The following is a 21,214-nucleotide window of genomic DNA, read 5'->3' on the forward strand; positions in this document are numbered from 1 at the left end:
TGAATTGTTGTATCCCCAGTGCCTAGAATAGTACCTGGCATTAGGTATTTAATAAATACTGCTTTCCTTCAGGAAGTACCCATTTTACCCAGCCTGAGTTGTCATTCATGTCTCTCACATCCTCAGTTATACTCATTTCTAGCTTAATGTCAGTCTTCCTTCCTGTCTGCCTATCTGAATATTGCTTAATGTAGCTTAACCACTGAGCTACATCTACTCTCAATTATTATTTTTTTAATCTCTTTTCCTGGCTAAAATGTAAGCTTTATGAGGATAAGGATCTTTGATTTGTTCACTATATGTCTCAGAAGCTAGAACGGTGCTCTCACTCAATAAGCATTTATTGAATTAATTTATTAAATGGCTTTTCCTAGCCATTCAATGACAAAGGCAGGATTTGCACCTGAAGTCTGGCTTCAGGAACCATATACGTAACTTCTATACAAAAGCTTGGTTCATGGCTGTCTCTCACCAAGCAGATTATCTACTTCCCTTGGGGGGGAGGAGTGTATAAGACCTGGGATCTCCCTCTCTATAACTGTATAAAGTAGGCTAAGATTAAACAATGTGTAGAAGCCTTCCCTCTTGTTATCATCTAGTGAGTCATTAGAACTTGGAAAGGAGGTTGTATTCATGCCTGTAGTGTTTTTTAATATCTTGGAATCTATTAGGATTTGTATTAGGATTATATAATTTTAAAAAGACTAAATATTAGATTTTCTTGAAATCAGGTGTTTAAGCCAGAACATTAGATTAGTAACTTGTCTTAAATGATAAACTACAAATATGCCCCTTGAAACACCATCACCATTGAAATAAAGGTTAAGTACAAATCTGTAAGACCAGAAAAAGTAGTCATTGCTATTTACCATTTTGGTCTAGTGTACCTTTTAAAATTTTTATATGCCTGAGTTATTTTATGAATAATTTGCAAAAGTAAGAATTAAGGGAGAGTCCAAAAACAACTTTGTTTAAAATTTTAATAAGAATTTAAATGTAGCAAACCCAGATTCTTATTTTATATTTCTTGGTTTTAAAGGTTTAAATACCTGAAATGGGTAATGCCCTTTAAATGTTGCTCATTAGCTATCAAGAATTGATTTGGAATATATCTATCTTATAAATTTGGATTCCAGATTTCACACAACATCTCTTAATAAGTTCTTGCTTCTGGTTCTTCTTGCACTTTCAGTGTCAAAATGTAATGCTTATTCTAGATGTCAAATACATTTCTACTGTGTTCTATCTTCTTGTTCTTTCTGGTTCTTCTTGTACAAACTTCATCAAAATTTTTAAAATCTTTGGCTTGTAATTTTACTATACCATAAGTGCAAACTATTTTATGTTTTGATTATTAACCAGATGTGATCAGTTCAGTGAATTTTCTTATTTTTACCTTTTTTTATTCCTTCCATTCGCTTATATATATGAAGTATCTTTAGCATTTGCCCATTTATGAATTATATCAAGTAAATTTTGGTGTACAAACATGAGAAATGAAAAGATACTGTCTCATTTCCGTTTAGCACAAAGAGATAGCTCAGGTTCTTGTCATAAAATATTGCATGATGTTGCCCTTTCTACTGAATGATTGAGTGGATGAGAGAACACCATATTTCTTTTTATTTACCCTTATAAATATGTACTTCGCTCAGCAAGTCATGATTTTGAGAAATTATATCAAGAGTATTATCATCTGAAGAATCATAGTCTGAAATTTTGATCATTTTACCATCCTGCTACAGTCCGGAGTGCTACTGTCTCTTTGCATTCATCTTCTGATTCTTCTAGTAATAGTGAAACATCTCTGTCAATTTTTTGTTTTGCTGGGATGAGGAGAAAATTAAGCATTCTGAATTTTCAGTTTATGCCATGAGAGCTAGTAAAAATACAGTGTAAGTGGTCTTTTTATACTTTCTTTAAAGATGCTGCAATACTTGGCACACAGTGAAAACAACTGAGGAGTGATGTAATAGAGATGATTATTTCACTGCTGTATCATCATTGGCACACTTTCTGTAAATGACCAGATAATGATGTTTTAGATTTTGTGGGTCATTCATTCTGTTTCAGCTACTAAACTCTGCCTCTTTAGTGTAAAAGCAACCTTAGACAATACATAAACAAATGAGCATGATTGTGTTCCAGTAAAACTTTATATAAAAAAATAGGTGGCAGCCTGAATTTAGCACGGCATGCTATAGTTTGCCAACTCCTACCTTAGGTGATTCAGTCATTCTTTTATTTTCTTAGTATTTTAGTCTTTTTTAGCCTCCTTGAGAATAATTGATGAATATGAACAAATAGTTCCTGGGATGATGAAATGGCAGAATGTTTCAAGGTACAGGAAAAATAAGATCACTAAGATCCCATCATATGTCTTAGATTTATAAAAGAATCTATTGGATCCATATATGCTGCAGATTAGAATGAATTTTGTTCTTCAAATAAGTCAAAGTCTAAAAGTCATAAAATGTGAATCCTTGCAATTAATGGGTATTGTTCAGAAAAGAAATTAAGAAATAAAATTTGGGTCCAGTGGACTCTGGTAATTTTAAAGATTAATTTATTCTGGAGAGATCATTATGAAGGTTCTCTTTTTATTCTTCCTGATATAATTTGCTTTTTTATTTGGGGACAATTTAGACTGTCTAAAATCATATTATGCAAAATAATGCAATAAAAACTATATAGGGGTTTATAGAGAAAATGAGATAAGGGATATAACACTCAAAAACTTCATGAGTGACACACCAAAAAGATGGGAACCTAATAAAAATGCAGCATATAATACATTTTAAACAGTTACAAAATATTTAAATGCTACAATAAATATGGCACTCTACCTTTATAAAGACCTAACATATATTTGTGAAAGTGGGAGCTTATGAATTACTGTGAAGTGTTGGAAGGAAAACTATCTAAGTCAAATGAAAGTTTTAACACCAGATGTTGATGGATGGGTGTAGCGTGTAACAGTTGGTGAACTAAGGTTGGAATTGTGTTCCTTTTGTGCATTCCCTCATGTCTCTGTTCAGCTTGTGCAGTTTTCTGCATTCACCTAGTAGTGTTGTTGTTGTTGTTTTCAGACATAATTGTGCATAAACAAATACCAGTTTCACCATTTGTGTTGTGCTGAAATTGGTCGCTAGTAGATAAGTTAGGTAGGGACAAATTCATGTTTTCAAAATAATGTTATTTGCTATAAAATACAACAGAACTGTATTTTTGAAAATAGCTTATTGGTTGTCCATGTTCTTGGAAAATGGCAAGGTTATCTTTCTGGGAATTTCTTGGAAAAGCGAACGATCTCAGTGTATTTTTTATGTATGTTTAGATTTTAGCAGTAAAAACATTTTTTTTTTTTAAACTGTCTAGACAGACACACACTCTAATTTCTATTGGTCAATTAAGAGATTTTTACTTCATTTCGACTTAGAATTCATGTAGTAATTTTTAATATTTTTCAAAATTCAGGATCAAGAACAAGTACTTAGTGATACAGTGGATGGCAAGGAAATCTATAATACAATTCGTCGTAAAACAAAGGATGCCTTTTATAAAAATATTGTTAAAAAAGGATATCTTCTAAAAAAGGGTAAGTATAAACTTTTATGACTAAGGATTAAATTTCAGTATTTTTCGTTAACCCATTTAACGGAATTGTTGTTTTGCATGAATTACTGGTAATTGACACTTGTTTAGAGTGTCTCTTCAAGCATCCTTCAAAATCTAGGGTCTAGATACATTAATTCTAAATTCCCAACCAGGTTTTAGGAAACAAGCTTATATATTCCCAAATATGCCTTTAAATTCAGAGGTCAGTTCTAGTACAAGGTGTTGGGTTCTTTCTACCACCATCACCCCTTCCTACCATACCTCACTCTGCTCCAATGCATTCTTTTGTTATTTATTTATTTATTTATTTTATTTATTTTCCAGTGCTTTCTTTTTAAAGAGAAACTCCTTATGCACTTGGCATATTCACCATACTGATATTTTCATTTTATAAATTTACCTCAATTTAATATTTAGATATGGTGGCGGGATGTAGTTAGTGGAAGAATGTTTTTCTTAAGATAAAAAGAATTGCTCCTAAAAAAGAACTGTAAAGGTTTCATCATAATGTGGTCTGTCTTTGAAGTTACAGCTAAGATATCATTATCCTTTATCCTGTGATTCATTAAACAATCAGTATAGCAAAAGGGATTTTTCAACAGTTAAATTACTGGCATTTTCGTATGTTATATGGATTGGGTTTATTCGACCTTTAGAATAAAAGCTGAAATATATTTAATTTTTATTTTCAGTGAGGATAATTTTGATGATTCTAATATATACATTTTCACAGTTTAATGTTTCATTAGGGAAATATTTTTTTTTAAACAGGCAAAGGAAAACGATGGAAAAATTTATATTTTATCTTAGAGGGCAGTGATGCCCAACTTATTTATTTTGAAAGTGAAAAGCGAGCTACAAAACCAAAAGGATTAATAGATCTCAGTGTATGTTCTGTTTATGTTGTTCACGACAGTCTTTTTGGCAGGTAAGGAATATTCTTAGTTTTCTCTTGCATTTGTTTTAAAAATAAAATAGTGGATATGTCTAGATCATTTTAAAGCATAGCAAATCAATTTTAAGAGCCTAAAGTCATCATATAAACTTGTTATTAGGCTTACTTTCTACAATAATTTTTGTCTACCGTACTTATTTTAGATTAACTTGTTCATAAAATTGTACAAAGTATTGCATAGTAATCTTTGGAATGTCTTTTTCTGTAGTAAGACCTGATATGTATATAACATGTTTCCTCCCTGTCCCCACCAATCTTTTGAGCGACTTACTTTGGGTCTTGTCACTTTTCCCTGATTCTCCATTGACTCATTGCATTTTGATAGTACTAAGTACACCCAGCACTACTATTAACTCCAAGGTATGTTCCTAAAAAATCTTAACATTAAACAGAAATTCATACTATAAAGAACCATTTTTTAATAGGAAGAAATGAGTAATTGGAATTGTTGAGGTTTATAATAAAAATTTTTCTTATACTGATTATAAGATTTTTCAAAAATAAATATAAATTCTGAACATCACTAGTCAAACCCAACCACCTCTTGATTACATCTAGTTTTTGTTCAAGAACAAAGGCTTTTCTCTTCCTTTCTCTATCAGTATTATCAGTAATCCAGCCCTGCATCTTTTAGGTATTCTTACCAGTTTTATTACCCATTGTTAATGATTAATAAAACAGAAAGCAGTCAAAACAATTGTTTTAACAGCTTGTTTTTCTGCTGCAGGATGGCATTTCTATTGGACAGACTTATATTTTACCTATTTAAATTGTGAAAACTTCAAGAAAAATACCCATAAAGCAAACAACTTAATCATTTCTATTTCCCAAACTGTGTCTAGAATATCATGTCAATGTTATTTGAAGTGATAATAGCTAGTCAAAAAACTAAATAAGGTGCAAGGGAGTCTTATAAAGACCATAGCTAATTTAGACATTTTTTTTCTATTGCTGTTTCTTTATAATTGCCTTCAACGTACAGATATGTATTTTACCACCATAATAGGCAATTTGATGATTAAAGCTGGAATGGCATTGGAGTCACAACCTAAATACAGTAGGCTTAATTTAAAAAGTGTAACCCACTAATTGAACCATTTAATGAGAGTAGTGTGAAATTTGGATTGCTGTACACAGTAAAGTCTCTGTACCTCAGCCAGAGTATTTTACTTGCAGGAAAGTTATTTAATAAAAAACTGGTGTCAAGTATATTTTCTGGCACCATACCATAAACATTCACTTCTTATGAAGAAAAAATTTGAACTTTATGTTCAAAATGATAGTTTCTTCTTCCCCACTCCATCTCTCTCCTCCCCTCCTTTCATAGATCTTTTCCTGCAGTATCAGGTCAATCTTGGGAAACTTGTACAAAGTCATGCAATTAATAACTAAAACTAAAGCCAGAATACTTTACACACAGATGTTGAATTGTTGTTTAACCAGCTTACATTGAAACTGCCAACTCTCATGTTTGGGATCAAGAAGCAAATGAAATAGAAGATAACCCTCTTTGAAATAGTATTAGATATTATTATTAATAAACACATTGGTATATCAAATAATAGACTGTACACAGAACCAGAAGATTGCATTTTCACTGCAGACATCACGGAAGTGCTAGAAAAAAAATTACTGGTCAGGCAAGGAAGTACCAAAACAAATTATTAAGGATAAAGTATTCAAAATAGTGAATGAATTCTTTGAAGGAAAGAAGGTCCTATGGAAATATTAAGCTTATGGCTAAGGAGGCGGAGTCTTCCATATAGGGAGATTTTGAGGCCTTACATCAAGAATCATTGAGAAATAATAGAGAGATGTAGTTACATGCATATGTTTCTGTTTTATGTGAAAAAATAAGATCAGAATACCACTCTTATTTGGTAATAAATGTTTTAGCTGTTCAGAAGAAGACTTCTGTTAAAGTTTATGATCTAAAAGAAACTTTGGTAAATGAGTCTCACTTTGCACATTTATTGAAGGGTGGGTAAACTTCCTCCAAAAGTTAATATATTCTGACGAAGTTTGTGGGTTCAAAACAGAAACTTAGCTTTAGAAAGTGAAGTTAAAGATGATTCACTAGTGATACTGAGTCTTATATTTTGAATAATATGAATCTTGAAGAATTATTAAGACTCATAGAATAATATCCATGTAAGCTTGAGGAAAATCTCTCTAACAGGTGCAATTTGATTTAAATTGTTTGCACTGTAAAAAGAAAGGCCAACATTATACTTGCCAATTAAAGAAAAAAAAAACCCTAGCATTAGAGAAGGATAAGATCCTTGAAGTACAATTTAAAGAGGCTGAATTGTCCCTAGTCTGGTTAATATTAAGAAAGAAGTTTATTTCAGGTGGAGAAAAAGCAACACATTTACATTTACCATTTGCTACGAGATTGTAGCTTGCTGCCTCTGGGAAGTTTATTCTTAAAGGTGACTTTTAAGAATTTGGAGACATTTTTAAAAGTCTTAGTGAATTGTATTTAATGATATCAACTCTGAAACCCGTTATGAAAAAGTTATGTCCATAGAATTAAGCCCAAGTGTTTCATTAAAAGAATTGAGAAGATTTTTTTTTCAAAGTGTGCAAGTTTACCATCAAATAATTTTTTTATGGGTGCCTTACTATGAAGTAGTTGTGAAGCACTAAGTGAGAAGACCGAATGACAAGGGAATTGGCATCAGCAAAGTATATTTCAAGGAAATGAGAAGACTGTTCTACCAGATAATAGGACATGTAAAATATAGATTTGTATCTAATTATGTCTCATTATAGAATGCAAGTATCAAAGCACAATAAGGAAAAATTGTGGTTAGATGCTGTTATCTTTTTCTTTGTTCTATACATGGCAGGCATTGAATATCTCTTGCCTTGTTTAAACAAAGAACCTAATTAAATGACCTTTAGTGTTTAGACAAAGTCTAACGTGAAAGTGAACAAGTAGTCTTCTGCAAGAGGTTATTGGTATGCTTGCTCAGTATACAGCTGAAGGAATGTTGAACAGCACTGCTTGTATGACTCTTATCTGCATGGCTCTAATTATATAATTGTACATATTTTCCCGATAATTGTCAGTATATTATAAGCATTCTGTTTCTTTGTATTAAACATTTAATACTGCTTTCTCTTAAATAATAGCCTCTAATTTAGATGGAAAAATTGAAAGACATTTCAGTGATAATAAATTATTATTGTAGTGACTATTTATGTGGGAATCTTTAAACTTGCATCTTTTCATATGTTGACTCTTTTGCAGTGGCAGTATCTATTATTTCACCTTCTTTTATGAAGGATTTTCTTGCTGGATATTTAATTTTAGATTGGCTGTTTTCTTTTAGCATTTTTAAGATGGATGCCTTTGCCTCCAGTATGTCTGTCATTGTAATTACTTCTCTTTTTAGAGGTCATGTATCTTTCTTTCTTCAGATGCTTTGAGATTTTTCTTAGATTTTCAGTAGTTAAACCCTTAGTGCCTACAGTAAATTTTTAAAAAGAATTTTTTCTAATGTTTGTAGAGCTTCTTGAATCTGAGACTTGATATCTTTTGTTAGTTTTAGAACATTCTTGGTATTTCTATAAGATACTTCTGCCACTTTCTCTTTCATCTTCTGGGATTCCAATTACACCTATATTATGTCTGTTATACCTATGTTTCACCATACCCCGTTTGTTTCTCATGTGGTTTCTATGTTTCCGTCCTTTATTTTTCACTGTGCTTCAGGCTAGATGTTTCCCTCTGCTCTGTCTTGAAATCCACTATCTTCTTCAGTTAAATGCATTTATTGAGATCTAAGTTTCATTTATTACATTTTTCAGGTTAGAATTTCCATTTGATGCTTTTTTATATATCCAATTCTGTGGCTAAATTCTCTATTTTTTCATCTATTTAAGATTTTAATTTTTAAAAAATTTGTGTCTAACTTCAGTTTTTGGATTATATGTGGATCTGTCTCTCGTCTCCTATTTTCTCTTGGCTTTTTGGTTATTTAATCTTTATTTTTGTAATGTCCAGTTATGTTTAAGAGGAGGACATTGTGTATATGAAGAATTTTAGAAGTTATGGATAATGTCATTGTCCCCAGAAAGTATCAGTCTTCTGCTAGACAAGTTAGAATAGGGGTAGTTCATCTTGATCCATTCAGGGATCAGATAGAGGTTGGGTTTTCAGTACTGGTGAAGCCTATTCTGTTTCTGGTTTCCTTTTTTTAAAAAAATAATTTGATTAGCTCACTTTTTAAAGAATACTTTTTTTTTTTTTTAAAGATACCTAGATTACATAAATGTTACATAAAAAATATAGGGGATTCCCATATGCCCCCTTCCCAACCCCTGCCACATCTTCCCACATTAACAACATCCTTCATTAGTATGGTACATTTGTTACAGCTGATGAACACATATTGGAGTATTGCCATTGAGTGTGGATTATAGTTTACATTGTAGTTTATACTCCTGCACAATTTTGTAAGTTATGACAAGATATATAATGGCTTGTATCTGTCATTGTAATGTCATTCAGGACAATTCCCAAGTCCTGAAAATGTCCCCATATTATACCTGTTTTTCCTTCTCCCTATCTTCAGAACCTCCACTGGCCACTGCCTCCACATCAATGATAAAAATTACTACATTGTTAGAATCACAGTAAGTCAATCCTAGAATACCAGTGAGTCTACTCTAGTCCATCATTCATTTCCCAATCCTGAGGATTCTGGGATGTGATGATGCCCACTCCACCTCTAATTGAGAGGGGGCTTAGATCCCATGGAGCCTTTCAGCTTGCACCTGAAGACATTCTCTGTTCCTTGGGATGGTTGTTGTCCATCATCATCTCCTTGTTAGTTTTCCTGGGTGAGTCCAATGAACTGGAGCGTATGTGTTACAATTCTGGCTGGCACATGGACAACCCAGAGATTTGAGTCTCTTGGACATATATCTGTCAACTCTAGCACTAACTATAGGTTCATAATAAGCGACAAAAGAGCCATGTGTAAGGAAACCACAACTGAGTCCAACTCTGTCACACCAGGGAGCATAAATTTCCAAATAGGGCCCACTGACTGGCATACCTATAAGGCATATAAATGTGTTCAGATGTCTGGGTTCCTCTTAATTCTGAAGGTATATAGGCCTTTAGAGGTCTTGACTGAAAGCTTTCTCCTTTAAGGTACCTAAACTTCATAGTTTTCAATCCCAGAGCTGAGAAACTGCTGAGTGTGCTGGTTAGCTCTTTAGTCTCCTTGCAGCTGCTCTCTGAATAGTAGTCCACATTGTCAGCTTTTTGCCCAACACAGATTAGGAATAACAAATAGCTTGAGAGGAAAATCTATGGGGAATGTCAGGCTTATGTCAGAGTGATCTTGATCCCTCTTAGTTTAGCTGTCTTGGTTACTGTCCAGAGCCTTCTAAGAGGTATACTTTTGAAAAATTATTTTTATTTTGCTTTATTTTTTATCAAGATGTCTTGACTTTCAAAATCAGAAGTCTTCAGTATACATTATCCATAATTATTATACTTTATGGCATTATCAAAGCCTGAAAAAATGCTTTTTATTGTTAGCAGATGTTAAGTTTCTACTCTGCAATTTTGCTTATGGCTTCCTAACGCTAAGCATAAAATATAATCTTTGATTAAAGAAGGAAATAGAAATAACATCTGTTGAGTTGTGAATATATCTAGGCCCTTACTAAACTTTTTATAAACATTTTCAAGTCTAGGTGTAAAGACATCACATCTTTTCAAAAGATAAAAATTTCCCATCTAAAGTGTCAAGTGAATTATAATACAGTATATCCTATTAGAAGACAAGAATATTTACTGTATAGCAGTTTTAGGTCATTTAATTCTTAGAACAAGTCTGTATGAGGTGGTGATGTTTCCATTTTAACAGATGAAAAATGATCAATTTGTTTAAAAATAAAAATACATAAAATTGCAAAGAAGAAAATCCCAGTCACCTCCAAGCTACTTAATAACCACTAAGAATATTTTGGTCTAACAGCATTTTAGTCTTTTCCAGTGTATGTAAATGTACATTATATATTTTATGGAGCAGTGAGTTCAGTAACATTTTATTTGCTTTAAGCATGTTTAAGTATGTGGAGTTCTTGCAATTCTGCTTCAGTTTTTTCTAATTTTCCTATTTCTGAGTGATTTTTAAAATTAAAGTTTATTGTTAAATTTTGAAAGTGATAAAATTTTCATAGTGCGATATATATATAAAAGGTTTTCTAAAATATTTATATAGAGATGACATTTTCTTTTTACCATTGATCTAATACAATAGAGTGTTGCTTCTCCAAATTAAACATATAAGTTATGTAATTATACATTTTGATTTTTAAAAAATTAATGTGTTTTAATGCTTTTAGTTATGCCTCCTAGTAACTTTTTTTTCCTTTATATTTTAAAGGCCAAACTGTTTTCAGATAGTAGTTCAGCACTTTAGTGAAGAACATTACATCTTTTACTTTGCAGGGGAAACTCCAGAACAAGCAGAGGTAAGTTAATTGTTTCTTAAACTACTGTAAATCAGTATTTTAGCCCATGTTTTCATATTAACTAGAACTGAAAGCTATTGTATTTAAGATACATTGATTTAAAAAAAGGATGCCTGAAATCTAATCATCTTTTTATTTTAAGGAATGAGAACTTTCATGTGTAAAACATTTTTTTGAAACAAATGCAGAAAAACGCAGTTGATAAGTGAAAGGTTATTAGGAATGAAAACTCCATTTTAAATTGAAATGTAAATGCTCTGTGATGTTGAATCCAACTGAGAATGCTCATTTAAAATCCTTTCTGCATAAAAGTTATAGATATTCTCAGTACAATCCAAAGGTAAGCCAGTTAGTTTTGCTAATGAGCATTGTTATATTCTTCATTGTTTGAACTTATGTCTAAAAATAGTTCAGTCATCAATATACTTACAGGAATAATTTATAGGAATTTGTGGGAAAATATAGGAATTTTCTGTATTTTCTCTAAATCTGAATACAATGTCAACTTTCAGTACTAGCCATTAATCCATATGCAATGCCCTTCGTATAACTTTTATTAACTTTCTAGTAATGTTGTAAAGAAATAATTTTTTAAAATATCATTAAAAATTATTATTTTTTGAAACCATAATATTTCTGGAGTGTTTAGTTGTATTTTGTATAAATATGACTATATTTCTTTTTCTAGTGTATGGAAGGAACCTGAAGGTGGTTAAGAGGTCAAAGAAAGTGGCTTTGTTGGAAATAAAAACATAATTTGCCAACCCTTGATTTAAAGCATATGATCTTCAAACCAAATCTTGGCACTGGCCCCTCAACATAAATTATGAAAATACCTTAGTCCCATAGAATAAGCTTAATGAATAAGACATTATGTTTTATTGCTCATAATTAAATGTCATATTTTCAGTCTTTGCACAATATTTTAATTATATACCATTTAACATATAACCCACATAAAATCTTTTGTGGATATGTATTCCTAATTTGTGGAGGGGAAAAACAGAGATAAAAACATTCAGGGAACTTAGTCATTTTTTTTTAATGTTAGTAATTGACTTAATAATAGAAATTCAAACTTCAGTATCCTGTCTTTCAATCATTTTATCTTGTTCCCTCTTTCTGTGTAAAGATGTGCCATATGACCTGATGACATTTCAGTATGTTTTGCACGCCTCCCTTAGCTGAATAAATCTTCTTGCAGTTTCTTATATTTATATATAATTGTCCATATTTCATATTTCTGTGTGCTACTTAAAGATGAACTTCTTTTGACTTTAAATGATATTTTCAGTTTTTGTGATTTGGTGGTCTCTGGAGTCTCTGCTACTTGTAAAAGCCATGACAAATTGATTTCATCTTAATTTGCTTTACTGTAAACACTTTGCTAACATTGGCAGAGTTCAGATTCATTAAAATAGCCAACAAACTGAAATAGGTTGAGTAAAGCAATAATACCTCTAGAGCTTTCCAGAAACATGTAAGCTAAAGTGAAATCTTTAGAGATACTTTTAATAAGCCTACAATTGTTCTATCCTTTCTCCAGAGCAGTAGATATTTAAACATTTAAAAAAATATGTACCTGCAGTTTAATTCGGATATTAGGCTGATAAGTTTATTTAATCTAATGTTAAATTTGAAAGGCTTACAAATTACCCAATACTCTTATAAATTTCTATGTATATCATAGTCTAAGGTAAAGATTAGAAGGTTTGTCATCAAGTAATTCATCACATTATTAATCAGCCCTCCTAACAAAATGTATCAAGTTAAATTCTGTCTTAAGGTGCCTAAAGTATAAAGCTTAATTATACATAGGCACTTTTTGTAAGGTACTAGTTTGCCTGGGAGATACAGCCTGTAATGTAAAATATGTAGCTAATGAATGGCCACTTATTTGGTGGCCATTACTTGACATTAATTAAAGATTTTCCAGAAATAACAATTTTTAACAGAATTATTATAATGGTTTTGATTATTTTACTATACTGGACACAAATACACGAAAGTGCAGTATACTGTCAGAATAGAAATGGCAATCAAGAGAAGGAAAAATTATTGAATTTAAAGAAGACCAATTGATGATTGGAAACTGTAAACTAATATGTTTGTTCCTTTGAAATACTGTTATTTTTTGTAGGACTGGATGAAAGGTCTGCAGGCATTTTGCAATTTACGAAAAAGTAGTCCAGGAACATCAAATAAACGCCTGCGTCAGGTGAAATAATTTCCTTTGATTTGTAATTGTCCCATTTTGTGCTATCATTGCTCCTTTTTTTAAACTTGTTTTTGTTTTTTATTTTGATCAACATTTTCAAGTGCTTTAGAGTTCTTGAAAGAGGTAAAACTTGTCAGGCATTTTATAGCTACAGTGCCACCAGCTTCAGTAATGGGAAAAAGTTATTTGTGAAAGAGATTGTTCTTCATCTTGGTCTGCAATGTCAATTTTGAGTACATATCAGAGATATTTTTATTTTTCCATTTAAAATAACAAAACCAAGCCAACAATGACAAACTATTTATTGTGGCACTTTCACTATTCTTTTTAACCAAAAATTTATATTGACCTATTTTAAAAAGTAGTTCTGAAAGGTACTAGATTATCTGACTTATAGTACCCATCCTGATAATTCGGGGGCATTTTTCGTATTATAGTAATTTCTTTTGAAATCTATTGCATAACCTTTTTTTTTTTTGAGGTATTGAAGTCTGGGGATCAACCCGGGACCTTGTATTTGGGAAGCCAGTGCTCAAGCCCTGAGCCACACAGCTTCCCTGAGTTTTCATTTGTTTGCTTGTTGTTGTTGTTGTTTTTTAGTAGGTACTGGAAACCAAATCCAGACCTTCCATGTGAAAGCAGGCACTCAAGTGCTTGAACCACATCCACTCCCTGTTGCATAACTCTTAGATGGTATTCTGTCTTATTTGAAACACTAACATGCTCCCTCTATCCTTTTGTTTTGGAGAATTAGAATTAGGTGTTCTTTTTCTTTCTATGTATGCAAATCAACTTTATAGCCTCTGTTTCTTTGCTGTTCTCTTTTCATGATCGAGTTATCCCTAAATAATTGGAAGACATTAGGCAAATTTGGGCATTCTTGTTTGAGGAAAGTTTAAAACAATATTAATTTACTAAAGTAACTTTTGTTCTATTTCTGGGAATTTCCAGTAAACTCAGTAAACTTACCATATCGTTCTATTTGGAGTAAGTAATTTGTTAATATTTAAATATATAAATAGTCCCTGTAAGCAAAAGACTGTCCTTTGCCTCAGAGACATTTAATTTTACAAATAATCTGAGTGTCCTCAAAATATTTTAACATTTTGGTGCAAATTATTGAAAAGCAGACTGAATTCTTGTAAAAGAGCACATTTTGGGAGCAAGTGTAGCTCAGTGGTTGAGCACTTGCTTTGTATATATGAGGTCCTGGATTCAATCCCCACTGCCTCCTTAAAAGGAAAAAAAAAAAAAGAGGCATATTTTATCTTATGTGAAATAGCCATGATATGATCATTCATAGGTGTAATATGATATAGTCCTAGTTAACGTTTCTCGCTTTACATTTACTATTTCTAATCCTAGCAACTGTCTTGCAATATAGGCTTTATCTTTATTTTATATATGAGGAAAGTGGGACTCGAAAGGCTGACTTGTCCAATGCCATGTAGTAGAAGATGGCAGGAGAGAGAGACATGATACTAGAAGGTAGATGGTCTGTTTTGGCACCAAAACTTAACTCCTCACAAATAACTTAGCTTCTTTGTAAAATGAGAAAGTAAAAGTAGTATCTTTAAAATGGTTTTTAGCTATGAAACAAATGCTCTATAAAAATAAAATCATCCAGATATGCAATATATAACAAAGGATTTTGATTATGGTAGTAATAGTAGTTTACTTATATTAATGAAGAATCATCTTCGTTTTCTCTGAATCATTACTTTCTGATAGAAAAGGTATATTTCTTTAAGAATGTAACTGCAGGAAAACCTGTAAAATAAAAATTGCATTATTTTTCAGGGAGAATTATTTTAATTGCTTGACTATTGTATTTTATAGTCTGCTGCAAAAAAGGGACAATTTACCTGAAGCTTGTATTTTCTGAAGTGTGTCACTATTTATGGTTTTGTTTTGTAATATTTGCTTTTGGCACTTACTGCATAATTCTTCAAATCTGGGGTAATAATTTTTGTGTTTTCTTTAGGTCAGCAGTCTTGTTTTACATATTGAAGAAGCTCATAAACTCCCAGTAAAACATTTTACTAACCCATATTGTAACATCTACCTGAATAGTGTCCAGGTAGCAAAAACTCATGCAAGGGAAGGGCAAAATCCTGTATGGTCAGAAGAGTTTGTCTTTGAGTAAGTCTTATTTCATCATTACATTAAATCATTTTATTTTGCCATAATGCATCTTTTCCTCTTTTTTGCTCTATATCTAAACTGTCAGAACTAAGTTACCAAGTCCAGGTGTTTTAATAGTATATAAAATTATTTTCTGCTTTATTTGTTCACTTTTATTAGTAAAATGCCATGTCCTTGGTTTTTCACCTAGTTATTAGTGTGAATTAGTTTTACTGACAAGTTCAAAACATTTACTAACTCACATACACAAAATATTTACTAGGATTTCCATGACTGACTTGAATGAACTATTTCTAGTTTAGGAGGTTAAAGATGGTAGGGGAGGTATATAATTTGCTTGTCTGTATTGTTAGTTTAGAATCTAGTTTTAAATCAAGTATACTAAAGTTGTTGAGCAGAAATAGGGGGCTCATTTGATGCCAGAACATTTTAGTAGAATCCGATAGACTGATGCCAGAACATTTTAATTCTTTTTATCCTTGCTCCTTTAGTGATCTTCCTCCTGACATCAACAGATTTGAAATAACTCTTAGTAATAAAACAAAGAAAAGCAAAGATCCTGATATCTGTAAGTTGATAAAGAAAGTTCTTTCTAAAGTAAAGAAAATGTGTTTTATGTACTTTTTATATTCATACTGAAATGTAGTTCTAAAATAGAAATTAAAAAACAAAAAGTAAAAGAAGTGCAAGTAATATGATTGAAGATATATTTTTTTACACTTTAAAAAGTATTCATTGTTGAGAAGAATCTATCTAGAAAGAAAAAAAAAGAGCAAAATGACTGAATACTGCAAACTTAAGCCGTTAAGGTTAAAATATACCTGTCCATCTTCCTCTTTCCTCCCCCACCTCCCCCAACCTCACCTCTCAATAAATAAAAACACCAAAATAGTATGATTGGTTATCTCTCTGTTGTACTTCCTCTCATCCACGGAACCCTTTTTTACTTTTTAGATTTTCCCCCCTATGTTCCTATACTAAGCATGTAAGGCCTTTATAAAGTAGATGGTGAAAATATTATATTAAAAAGTTTCTTTAAACTAGAGTACTTTTTTAATTGACTTCAGATAGTCAGACTGTCCTCGTTTGTGTTCTCAGCAGCATTCATTTTACCAGCCTGTTGCTGAGACAGTTAGCAATGAGTTTTAGCAATTCGCGTCAGGGTGAACTGGATTAATACACCTTAAAACTCAGGCTAAGGGGAATAAGTGATCATATGTATTAACACTGACATCAAAGCCTAAGTTTTTCTCTATAAAATGCTTATTCTATAACTTCTATACTATTTAAATGCCTGTGTTCTCATTAGTTTTAAGATGAAGTTCAACCCTAGTAATGACTAACAGAAGGCGCTTTCCTCTCCTCACTTCACTTCTGCTGTATAATCTTTTGTATATCCTGTGTAAGCCACACCAGCTTTCTTATAGTTCATTAGTGGAATTTAAAAGTGTCTCCTTATCTTCTATTTGAAATTGACTCTTTTTTTTTTTAACCTTCCTACCTAGCTATACCTCTAGATCCTTTGTACAAGAGTTACCTGTTTGCAATTGCTTTTAACCTCCTCAGGCTAAATTAGATGCTATTTCTCGGCACTACAGGAGTAGTAACTGCTGTGGTAGAACTTATCACACTCTACCATAATTGCTCTCCTACCTTCTTGGCTAGATTGTGACCTCTATGCAAGTCAGTGACCATATCTTAATCATGTCTGTGTCTACCCATCACATCCCTACCTATCACAGAACCTGACATAGTAGGCATTCAGTCAATGAATGAAGAATTATATATTTAAATTTGTAATGTTATTGAATCTCCTTTCTTGATAAAAACCGTAACACTATAAAGAAGACTGCGCATCAGGAAAATTTACTTTATGTGATTGATTATAGTGTCATCTTTTTAGACAGTATCATTTGATAATGTTTTTCTTTCAAAGTATTTATGCGTTGCCAGTTGAGCCGGTTACAGAAAGGGCATGCCACAGATGAATGGTTTCTGCTCAGTTCCCACATACCGTTAAAAGGTATTGAACCAGGATCCTTGCGTGTCCGAGCACGGTATTCTATGGAAAAGATCATGCCAGAAGAAGAGTACAGTGAATTTAAAGAGGTATTAAATTATTTACCAGTCTCATTATTTTTTATGGCGTTATTAACAGAAACATTAAACATTTAATAAAAGACCCATTAAATTAAATAGTAGTAATTTCGTAGCCTAGTGGCACCCTGGCAGCCAGAGAAGGTTAAAAAATATTGCAGTGTGATGTTGGTCTTAAGAGACTGACATATGTAGGCTATAAACTCATTCTACTTTTAAACTAGAATAGAATAGAACATATTTTTAAATATAAGAACATATCTTCAGAAGAACATTTCTTGTTCATCTCATTGAGAATGCTTAATGCTATATACTTTAGTCCTTTATTTTTTTTATGTCATTTTTAGCTTATACTGCTAAAGGAGCTGCATGTAGTCAATGCTCTATCACATGTATGTGGACAAGACCGAACACTACTGGCTAGCATCCTGCTGAGGATTTTTCTTCATGAGAAACTTGAATCATCGTTGTTATGTACACTAAATGACAGAGAAATAAGCATGGAAGGTAGGGTATGGATGTGTTAGTGTGATACTTTTTAAAAGTGGGTTTAATGCAATGAAATGTGCCATGATGATGAAATAGGTTGTTATTGTGGGAGGAGTGGGGTTAAGGGGGTGGGGGCTATATGGGGACCTCATATTTTTTTAATGTAACATTAAAAAATAAATAAAAATAAATTTTAAAAAAAGGGTTTAATTAGATTTTAAAGAGAGAATATATATGCAACCTAAGTTATTCTTCTGTTTTTCCTTAAAAACTGAAGTTGGGATGTTCTGATTCTTCTGTTGGCTATTATTGGAGGCCAGTATTTCTTTTCTTTTCTTTTTTTTTTATTTCTCTCCCCTTCCCTCCACCCCGCCAGTTGTCTGTTCTCTGTGTCCATTTGCTGTGTGTTCTTCTGTGTCCGCTTGTATTCTTGTCAGCAGGAGGCCAGGATTTCTGATACAAGTTTTTGTCAAAGCAAATTAATATTAGAAGCCATAAGAAAGTCATAGAGCTTGATTATCAAGAATAATTTGGTATGCTTACCATGTACTCTCATTTATGTTTACTTAGTGTAATCGATTACACAGAAATTGGTTGTCAGCTGCATTTTATTTCTATCTTCTAAAAGCAGGTAGTTCCCAAGAATCATAGCTGTACACACAGCGCTTTGTAAAAGCCTCACAAATCTGTCAAAATAACCCATTTTCCTGCTCCTTGACTCACTAACTGTGCTTGCTTCAAGATTCACCAAATCCACTATACAATGTAATACTGGTTCTTCCTAATCATAGAAAATGCATAAATATATAGGTTTGTCAAGGAATGGATAAAGTGGTGGGACTAGTTTAAAGTGAGATTGTATTTTCTGGCAATTTTCATGTTTTACTATAATTTTATTAAAATTTATTAACAGCCAATAATTTATACTGGGATTTTATGTCTTAATCATATGATAAGGCTGTAAATAATCAGTACATTAGTTTTTATAAAGTTATATTCTTATTTGGAGACTAAACTTAAAATTTTTTAAAGGATGAGGATCCACAGGCCACAAAATTGCACTTTGTCAATAACTGGCTATTCAGTCTTAGAAAGGTCATATTACCATTCTGAGCTTGATGGCAGTTATTGTTTTCTTATGCCTATAGAGGTTTAATACCTCTTCCTGGCCGAGAGCTAATGAGGAAGTTAAAGTCTTTTGCTGAGTTAAGTCTATGGAAATACAGGATATCATAATCCATATTTCAATGCTGCATTAAGCATATCTAAATGGCTATTAGTTGTCTAAGTGTTGCAGAAAAATGTATTCATTTAATCTCCATTTTGGTTCACCTTAGTTCAATACTTTACCAGTATCCTTTCAATATAAATAAATATTTATGTAGATGAAGCCACTACTCTATTTCGAGCCACAACACTTGCAAGCACTTTGATGGAGCAGTATATGAAAGCCACCGCTACACAATTTGTTCATCATGCTTTGAAAGACTCCATTTTAAAAATAATGGAAAGCAAGCAGTCCTGTGAGGTAAGAACTTAATGTTTTAAGTATTTTAGCATATTGTAATAGTACTGCTTTATAAAACTAGTTATATTTTAAGGAAAATATATTAGCTTTCTGAAGTTATTCATCTGAGCAAGTGTATCTTCTGTAATTCATTTACAAATAAGTTACACAAAACAGGCTTTTTTCAAAGATGCACTTTATTCTGGGATTAAAAACCATCAAGTTGTACCCAAAATTCATGAAGTTACTTTGTCATTTCTCCTACTGTACTAATGGTAAAATATATGCTACCTTCAGAAAATATGTATAACATATAAGCTGAAGGTTTTGCTAGAGAGTTTTGTTGTTTAACCTATTTATGTTCTATGTAGCACTTTATAGGGTAGCGGGGGGAGCAGTTCACCAACGTAACCTAGAACAAAGCAAAAAAAAAAATACCCTCTTAATAATAATTAAGGCTTCAATATAAATTCATAATAAACCATTAAAATAAAAAGTGAATCTCAGTGTGCCTCTTCTCTCATTTTATTTTGAATGTAGAACAGCTAGAGAAGGAAGATATTAAATATACTTTATAGATACATGAGATTAATAAGATGAGAAATTTCTTTTGGTATTTGGACACTGTTATTGTTAAATGTTAATTCTGTACTAAGTTGCTAATTTTTACTAATTAAATGGAAGAAATTAGTGATTTACTGTTGGAAAACTGAGATAGTGCCATGGTTGACCTAACTGTGAAGGATGATGAAGAGATTTATTAAGTTTGGAGGAGGTCTCTGGACTTTGGATCCAGGATAGGAAATTTAGATCTCTAAAGATAAATCTATTCCTTTGATTCTAGATCAGAACTCTTAGATGTCAAGGGATACTGAAAATTTTGTGCTTCTGCATAAGGCATTTGATATTTTATTAGTCATTATATAAAGCATCTCATTCAGAAAAGGCCTGTTTTCATCAGAGTTTTTTTTATCCCAAATAAATAAAATTAAGGTTGATTTTATAGTAGTGGCATGGCAGTCTTTCTTCCATGTAAATACCCTTGGTATATTGGTGAGTAAATGGCCACTAATGCTGGGCTTTTTTGTCTTTTAGTTGAGTTATCTTCTAGTTGAGAATACTGCATTTAAAATGAACACATAAAAGTCATACCCAATTTTGTGTGCCTTAAAATTTATTCAAAGTGTGGTAAATGAATAGAAGGGAACTTTATTACTAGGATTAATCCCCCAATCAACTAAAAATTGTTGGATAATCACTTCTTGATCTTAAGTTGTATAATTGGAAATGGATGGTAATGAACCCATTAGGAGTTGTATAGAGCAAACTAATAAAAAATTCCCATTTGTACAAAACAAAAAGACAAATGCAAATTGAAATGTGGGAGAAGAACCTTGAAAACTACAACTTCTTGTTTACCCTTATTAATTTGCATTTACCACTGCCAAAATGCATTTAGATTGCATCTATTCTTTCTCTTAGTTAAGTCCATCAAAATTAGAAAAAAATGAAGATGTGAACACTAATTTAGCACACCTATTGAACATACTTTCAGAGCTTGTGGAGAAAATATTCATGGCTTCAGAAATACTTCCACCGTAAGTACTGAAATTTTAATTTGACAAAAAATTGTATATCTGCATTTTGAAAAATTCGTATTTCTAAAATATGTGAAAGCCTTTCC

General features: G+C 32.0%; 1 protein-coding gene across 2 annotated transcripts in view; it reads left to right on the top strand.

Moving 5' to 3' along the window:
• RASA1 (RAS p21 protein activator 1) overlaps nt 1-21,214 on the top strand; it is a 105,496-nt gene that overhangs the window by 72,434 nt on the left and 11,848 nt on the right. For both annotated transcript variants that reach the window (XM_004470611.4, XM_058275695.2), the window contains exons 10-19: nt 3,478-3,598; nt 4,390-4,546; nt 10,987-11,074; nt 13,215-13,292; nt 15,277-15,434; nt 15,929-16,005; nt 17,374-17,546; nt 17,882-18,041; nt 19,409-19,551; nt 21,013-21,128. In XM_004470611.4, the coding sequence (XP_004470668.1) occupies nt 3,478-3,598; nt 4,390-4,546; nt 10,987-11,074; nt 13,215-13,292; nt 15,277-15,434; nt 15,929-16,005; nt 17,374-17,546; nt 17,882-18,041; nt 19,409-19,551; nt 21,013-21,128 (1,271 nt within the window). The remainder of the gene's footprint in view (nt 1-3,477; nt 3,599-4,389; nt 4,547-10,986; nt 11,075-13,214; nt 13,293-15,276; nt 15,435-15,928; nt 16,006-17,373; nt 17,547-17,881; nt 18,042-19,408; nt 19,552-21,012; nt 21,129-21,214) is intronic.

Source organism: Dasypus novemcinctus, chromosome 2 (genome assembly GCF_030445035.2).
Source record: "Dasypus novemcinctus isolate mDasNov1 chromosome 2, mDasNov1.1.hap2, whole genome shotgun sequence".
Taxonomy (NCBI): Eukaryota; Metazoa; Chordata; class Mammalia; order Cingulata; family Dasypodidae; genus Dasypus; species Dasypus novemcinctus.